This window comes from Mytilus edulis, chromosome 4, assembly GCF_963676685.1.
Source record: "Mytilus edulis chromosome 4, xbMytEdul2.2, whole genome shotgun sequence".
Classification (NCBI taxonomy): Eukaryota; Metazoa; Mollusca; class Bivalvia; order Mytilida; family Mytilidae; genus Mytilus; species Mytilus edulis.
Window position 1 is genome coordinate 7,675,042 of NC_092347.1, and position 8,391 is coordinate 7,683,432.

General features: G+C 31.1%; 1 protein-coding gene across 3 annotated transcripts in view; it reads left to right on the forward strand.

Annotated features, from left to right (window-relative positions):
* Positions 1–8,127, forward strand: part of LOC139518885 (uncharacterized) — a 28,281-nt gene extending 20,154 nt beyond the window's left edge. For all 3 annotated transcript variants that reach the window (XM_071310555.1, XM_071310556.1, XM_071310557.1), the window contains exons 16-22: positions 64–207; positions 1,699–1,784; positions 2,341–2,411; positions 4,372–4,568; positions 5,275–5,410; positions 5,651–5,725; positions 7,963–8,127. In XM_071310555.1, coding sequence (XP_071166656.1) covers positions 64–207; positions 1,699–1,784; positions 2,341–2,411; positions 4,372–4,568; positions 5,275–5,410; positions 5,651–5,725; positions 7,963–7,978 — 725 coding nt within the window. In that variant the 3' untranslated portion in view covers positions 7,979–8,127. The remainder of the gene's footprint in view (positions 1–63; positions 208–1,698; positions 1,785–2,340; positions 2,412–4,371; positions 4,569–5,274; positions 5,411–5,650; positions 5,726–7,962) is intronic.
* The last annotated feature ends 264 nt before the right edge of the window (positions 8,128–8,391 follow it).

Consider the following 8,391-nt stretch of genomic DNA (forward strand, 5'->3'; position numbering starts at 1 on the left):
AGCAACTAAAATAAATGCCACAAATACAACATTCAGATTTATTAAATTTATTTTATATTTTAGGAAGTATTAGGGTGGAGTGGGACAATGGTCATATAAATCAGTATATTATTGACGAACAAAATAACATTTATACAATCCGAAAAGTGCAAGAACCAAGAATTTTATTTGAAGAATTGATTGCAGTTGGATGTAGAGTTAAACGAGGTACTGATGTTTTATAATGGTAACACCATGGTTTTCTTACATACACAGTTTCTTTTGCATAGGTACTATTTCTGTACTAAAAATCTGTAGCACTGAAAATTTACTTTTAATATTCAGTATTTTTTGTTCCTTTAAAATTATTGGAATATTTAGGTACTTAATTTGTACTTGAAATTTAGGTACTACAGATTTTTGGATACTACCGTTACATTTTCAGCATTTTGAAAGTTTTTCTATTTCAAATCTCTTAAAATTATTATTTTCAAACATGGAATATTGTATTATTTCTGTACCAAAATATTTAGTACAAATCAAGTATTGTAAAATACAAGTACCTAAATATTACAATAATTTTAAAGTAAAGAAATAGTACTAAATATATAAAGTAAATTTCCAGTACTACATATTTTTAGTACAGAAATAGTACCTATGCAAAAGTAGCTGTGTATCTTATATAACATAAAAATTCGGAGAACCTAATTGTAAAATTGTCGGGTAACGTAGAAGCAATAATTAAAATTGATATGCTGTTGACCCTGTTGTCGCTATCAAAGTTTCTGAACAAATCCGTGGTTTAAATTAACCTTTGAACAAGAAAATATTATCAAGTATTCTTTGTTGATATAAAAAGTGATCAATGACATTTATCCATAACACCTTTCTGTCGGCTATACTGACAATCCCTCTGCTTTTTAGTTTTCTACTCTATCCGTTGTTACCATGTGCTTTTGTTTTGTTTTTAAATCATGATATCATTATTCTTTAACTCAACTCTGGTTGGCTAATTCAAATCAAAGTCACATCAAAATCCACCCAAATAACATCAAAGTCCATCAAGTTTCCAGAAAAAAAAAATTGGATTTCTTTTGCCAGCAAGTTCAAATGAAAGTTTTCTTTTACCGTTGGCACTGAATAATCTTTTCAAAAACGTTGGCCAAATATTCTTCCTAATAGAAAACTTTGATAGTGACTAATGAATTTAAGGTTGTAGAGAAACATGTGCATATCATTATAAAATATCTCAGATTTGAAACAAACTAGACTTTGTTACGTTTTAGAAACGGTTGACTTTATGTAAACATTTCACATCTAACAATTTAAACAAGTTTGTCTGTGTTATTAACTATTCATACATGGAACATGAGCAATACGACGGGTGCCACACGTGGAGCAGGATCTGCTTACCCTTCCAGAGAACCTGAGATCACCCCCAGTTTTTGGTGGGGTTCGTGTTGCTCAGTCTTAAGTTTTCCATATTATTTCTTGTGTACTGCTATTTGTCTGTTTGTCTTTTTCATTTTTAGCCATGGCGTTGTCAGTTTATTTTCGATATATGAGTTTGACTTTTCCTCTGGTAGTATCTTTCTCCCCTCGTTTATCGATTTCTGTTATTGATTGACATTAGTGATGTTACAGATTTTTAATCAGTGCAAAGCCAGAATATAAAAAACCTAGTCAGATAAGGTTTATATGTACACGTTATTTCATTAGGTAATGATTGGACTTTTGGCAATTATGATGGCGGCTATGGAAGCATGGGAACAGTTCTGAGTGTTCGCCAGGATGGATCTGTTGTTGTAAGTACAAAAGAGCACCCTAATTATAATAAGAAATGGATTTGAATGAAAAAATATATGCAGTTTTATGTTAATAATAAAGCAAGCTAACTTAAACTAAATATTATTGCATCATATAATTAATTAAAAGGAGATACAATGCAAACGCCAATGAAACGCTGTCCAAATGACACAACAATCCAAAAGGACACATGAAAATCATCAATAGGTATAAAATTGTTGATAAAGGCAACAATAGTATACCACTGTTCGAAAGTCATAAATCGATTGCGAGAAAATAAGTTTGGGTTACAGTGAACATAGAAAATGATAGTGCGAGTAGGGCATCCGTGTACTTGGGACACATTCTTGTTCAATCTAGTTTCCCATAGATAAGTAAGCTTATGTTCCATTATATTTCTTTATGGACACTCCCTTTTGACATATATCTCCTGGTGGCTATATTTCTTAATTGAAATAACAATAAATTGTATATTTAAATATTCACAATGAAATAATAGAAGGTATCCATAAATTTAAGCTGAGATAGTTAATTTCAAATTAATTTATGTTTAAGGTACGCTGGGATTGTACAAATATTGGAGTTTATAAAATGGGACAGAATGGATTATTCGAACTTCAGATAAGGTAAGTATTATATGCCAAAAAAAACCAACAATTAAAAGGTCTTTGAATAATACTTATTCAACAAGGTTATCAATTTAACAATGTAACAAAATCTTTGAAAGTTGTTTATTTTTGCGTGGTGCAAACATTGATTTTGTTATCCATAAATGAAGATATATTAACTAAATATTATTACTAAATGTACTCTACAGCAACAAACCTTTACGGTCCTACATTCTGTTGATGCTTTTTGTTTGGAATTGCACAAGATAATATTTTCCCCGGAATGTAAATGATGTCTTTACACTGAAATTGGATGTTTACAAATTGATAATCTTGGGTAAATGACTTTTTTTGCATAAGTTGGTTTGGGCTTTGACCTAGCATTCAGTTATTGTGAGTACTCTCAGATCGGCACTTAGTGTGTTTGAAGTCTTTTTGTTAATTGTTTTTAATTTCAATATGTTGATATAATGAGTGAAGCTTTTTCTTACTGTTTTTTGTTCTAACTTGTTTTTAATTTGGCGTCCGAAAACATGTTCAACCCCGTCGCACTATTTACTTACATTACATAAGATCTTAGTGTTTTTTGTTCTAACTTGTTTTTAATTTGGCGTCCGAAAACATGTTCAACCCCGTCGCACTATTTACTTACATTACATAAGATCTTAGTGTTTTTTGTTCTAACTTGTTTTTAATTTGGCGTCCGAAAACATGTTCAACCCCGTCGCACTATTTACTTACATTACATAAGATCTTAGTTTTTTTTGTTCTAACTTGTTTTTAATTTGGCGTCCGAAAACATGTTCAACCCCGTCGCACTATTTACTTACATTACATAAGATCTTAGTGTTTTTTGTTCTAACTTGTTTTTAATTTGGCGTCCCAAAACATGTTCAACCCCGTCGCACTATTTACTTACATTACATAAGATCTTAGTGTTTATTGATTGTCATTTCTTTCTGTAAATGGCACTTGTTTAAGTTTATTGTATTTTTTTAAAATAAATATTTGGAAATAGTTTACATTTTAATGTTGTGGCCTTTTAAAACTTGCTATGTTTTATGTTTGATCTTATTGTTGAAGGAAGTACAGCCGCTTTTGATTGCAAACTTCTACGTATTTTGGTCTCTTCTGGAAAGTGTTCGAAATGGCAACCATAATCTCATTGCTTTATATTATCATAATAATATTGATGATTCATTACAGGGGCAATAGCTGTCAAATTCATATTCAACGATTTTAATCAAATTCACATATTTGATTTATGACAATGTAAAACATTTATCCAAACTATTAAAAGTCTAAAATAAACAATTAACAGGGCACTGGCATGAAAATACGTAGCTTCGTTTCGTGTGTATTTTAGTCTAAACACCATCTGATTAATTATCGAGTTGACCTCTAAAGTCATCCGATGACCATATAAGCGATGTAAACATAAATATAGATCTAAATAGATTAAGCAAATTCGTGCTGTTGGATTATTCTAGGTCTATTGAATTTCATATTATAGATGAAACATAAGTGCTTATAATCGTTTTTACCTGAATACGAATGAGTTTTTGTGGATCGAATCAGTCAATCAAATGATTTACCTTTGTTTCACTTTCAATGTTGACATTCTTTTCCTTTAGGTAACTATACACATACAATTCACGTGTTATCCATCTGAAGTTAAGGGGTTAAATTGAAGTTCATATGAATTCGGATTCAATGAGGTCGAATTATTCACTTGCAATTGAATAATTCATAATCAATATTATTTTGCTTATTTTGACAAAATTGAACCATACTGGATGCTAAATGCGAATTATCATTTCACAATTTGCATTTCTTTAATGATCGATCAAAAAAAATAATATATTAGATTATTTATATATCTCGTAGCTAGTGCCCCTTTAAGATATGAAATAACATGTAATGTAGGAGTTAATATTTTCATTTATTAAAAAATTATTTTATGTTTGATCATGTTTAGTGACGACCCCTTTTTTGGTACACCGGATCAAACACCTGATTTGTCTGTATACAAGAATGAATATAGCAGTGACCAAAATTTATATAACAAACAAACTATTGATCATCAGTCAACGGATACAGTTAGGAGTGACGACAAGGATATCACAGTGAAGGAATATTTCGATGAATATGTATTGCCTGTTCACTCAAAAAAAGGTTATTATAATAAAACTAAGACATTTGTTCTGTTATAGTGTATTGATAACTCTTTTTCTTGATTAATCGTTATCATCTTAAAAAAAAACAACCAAATTTTGGAATAATCAAATAATTATGTTTTGAGAGCACAAAATGGCTAAAACTGACAACCTAAAAAAATGTCTGTAAGTTTATAGAAAAACAAAACTCATTTCATAAACGCCAATATTGAAACCATATCTACTAGGTGAATGGTGGAAGGCTTAAAAGTTCGGAGGCTCTCAGTATTAACAAATGTATGCACATCACGTGTTACTGAAATACTCATCATCTGGTACGCTCGAGGCCAAAAGAATAGAGAGATAACATTAGTATGGTTGGATAGATCAAACATATCTATGACTAAAACAAAACAAAGCAAATCGTTTTGCGACCAATTTGCCATGTGAGAAGTTCAATATAAGCTTAAGTACCATTCAATGATGTAGTAGAAGCTTACAGACATAATTGTTAACAACTAATCGTCGTTCTCTTTTGAATTATCTGATACAAAACAAAAAAAGGATAGCAAACATACCGAAATCCAAGGCAAGTTCAAAAATGGGAAGTCCATATGCACTGACCAAATTAAACGCTATCAATATACTATATCAATCATAAAACAGAATTACCCAGATATATCGATGATACAGAGGAACTTTGCTAACATTTTCTCCTCTTACAGTAAGTTCTATCTGGGAATATGAAGACGAAAAAGAAAATGTATGGATTAAGTACGAAGATGACATTAATATAAGAATTGAGAGAGCTTACATACGTAAACCAACTGGAAAAACTATTGTGAAATACAACAAAGGAACGTATGTTGTTTTGCATTTATTGTTATTGAGTTTACGTTAGATATTTGAGATAATCTATTCGTTTCTTTATTCATCATAACCTTTTGGCTGCAAAATTAAAAGTAGGATTTTAATGATGTCATGTAACTTGCATAGAATAATTGAATTAAATACAACACCAACAGTTAAATGCAGAAAAAGTAACTTTTTCTTGGCTAATTTGCTATCCTATTTTGCATTTCAAAAAAATTGTTATTTCAGATATATTGTTTGCTTTACAAAAATGACTCAACTAAATACTTCTTCTGGCCAGGAAGTAATGGTGCGACGAAACAAGTGAGTGCAATACATATAACTTTGTCAGAGAAAACGAAAGATCCACTTATCAAACTCATAAATCTTAGTTAAATTGACAGCATCATGGTGAACAATCGAAATAGGCAAAAGATAAACGACGGTCCACACACACAAAATAGATAACTGAGAAACATACACAACATCAAATAACTGGGTGATATCGGTGTGTTACAGGGAAAGGTTAGCAGATTCTGCACCACATGTGGTGCTGCTGGAACATCACTACGCAGAAATAGAAAGTTTACAATTGTGAAAATGGAATCAGTTCTTTTTCGTAATGTTTGGTTCTCAACCGACCCTCATAATCAATTTCTAGACGTGAACGAAGATATACAGCAGAAATAACTGTATTCCTGTATTTCAAGTTCGATGAGGAGATAGATGCATTTAACAAAGTCACCAAACCTAATTTGAGAATTGAAATGGGGAATATGTCAAAGAAACAACAACCTGACCAAAGAGCAGGTAATAGTCGAAGGCAACCAATAGGTCTTCAATGCAGCGAGAAGACCCCACACCAAGAGATGGTTAAGTGACAATGGACGTCACACTTAGCTCTTAAACATATAAATGAACTAAAATTAAAAAAAAATCATACAAGACTAACATAGGCCAGAGGCTCCTGACTCGGGACAGACGCAAAAATACGGCGGGGTTAAACATGGTTCGTGAGATCTGAACCCTCTGCCTAATATCTCGCCAACGTAAAATAAAGACACACACAGCAATATGCACAGTTAAACTCAGTTTAAAAGAAGTCCGAGTCCTATGTCAGAATAAATAACAAAAGAAACTTAGTAAAATGAAAATGATACATAAATTAACAAAGGACTACAAGCAGTTACTGACATACCAGCTTTAGACGGCAATTGAACAGATTAAAAGATTATGTCTCCATTATATGAAAATCAAGCACAATCCCAGCCGTTAGAGTCTTAGTATCATACCATCATAAAATATATGAGAAGAACATAACCCGTATCATATCAACAACTGGTTTTATAATAAATGTGTTTATGGCCGATGCAAAATACATATGAGGGAATCAATATTTATACCAAAATATGCCATCCGTAATGAAATGACAACAATATTGTTACTATATCCCTTCCAAATAATATAAAAAAAGAAGATGTGGTATGATTGCCAATGAGACAACTCTCCATAAGCGACCAAATTGACACAGAAATAAACCACAATAGTTCACCATACGGCCTTTAACAATGAGCAAAGCCCATGCCGCATAGTCAGCTATAAAAGGCCCCAAAATGAAAATGTAAAACAATTCAAACGAGAAAACTAACAACCTTTCTTATATAAAAAAATATGAAAAAATGGATGTGATGTGAAATACCTGAACTTATAAGATGTCTACATCTTGATTTATATTTACGAATCATTTCCTTGTACTGATGATAAAATCTAGTGAATGTTTTGACTAGTTTGTGATTTCGGAAACCATGGTGTAATAATTTTTCAGTAATAAAGAGATTTCTTTCGTTAAAATCAAATACGTTGTAAACTTGCATTATTGAGTAACAGGAAATTATCTATATATCGTAACGTGAAGTTAAAATATATTGGTTGCTCCTGTATGAAATGTGATTCATATGAATAAGGAAAAAAGATGAGAATGAATTTCCTATTGATTCTATGATTCTTTGATGCTTGTTAGGGTTTGGCTTTGCTTTTGGTACTTTTATATTAACTAATCGCCGTTAGTATTTGGTTTTGAATTATGTTGGTCACGGACATCAGTGAAGAGACAATATGTGTCGACGTGAGCTTTTGCTTTATTAAAATTGTTACCGTTAATGTTATTATACAGTTAAAGTCTCTTAAATGAAATGAAAACTAGAAAGAAAATGTGTACACCATAAAAAGAACAACGCGTCTTGTTTATATAGATATTTTCCACTACAAGGTTCTTCTAAAGAACTTCTATGAGGGTAAACTTTATATATTATTGTAGGAGTCTAACAATTATTAAGACTTGTTTCCTACGAATGAGACGTTTCTCCCATTACAATTGGAAGGATAATAGAGAAACTGAAGAAAACTTAAAAATATGTTTGAATAATAATTCCCTTATATTAATGAAGAAATATTGATTTTAATACTGTCATATAAGTTGTTTTAATTATTATTAAAAAAGACTTACAATCACCTGTTTAATAACAATGAGTTCATAAATGATGCTTTGTTTACTTTAATAGATTGAGTGCCAATTAAGATGTCAACATGAAGCAATTCGGAAACCACTGTATTTTGGAGTTGGACACAGTTTACTAAACATCTTTTTACGATCCATAGACATAGATGTGTAAGACATAGTGCAATATTATTGATAAGGCATTGAAAATAAATTCTTGTAACAGAAATGTTTTTGTCATTTTCTTCTTTTGAAAGCTACAAAATAGAATGGTCCAGTTGATTCTAGACCTGGCAAGCAAGTGTAAATACAGTGTCAAACTACTTCTCTGCATAAAAGTGGATTCTTAACTTGCATTGCAAATTCTTTATATTACATGAAACCGTTATCAATTTGAAAAAAAATGAAAATTAACAAACCACATTGTCAAAGTGTTTGAGTACAACTACTGTCAAGTCTATCTTTTGCTTTATATCAAGTTTGTTGTTCGATA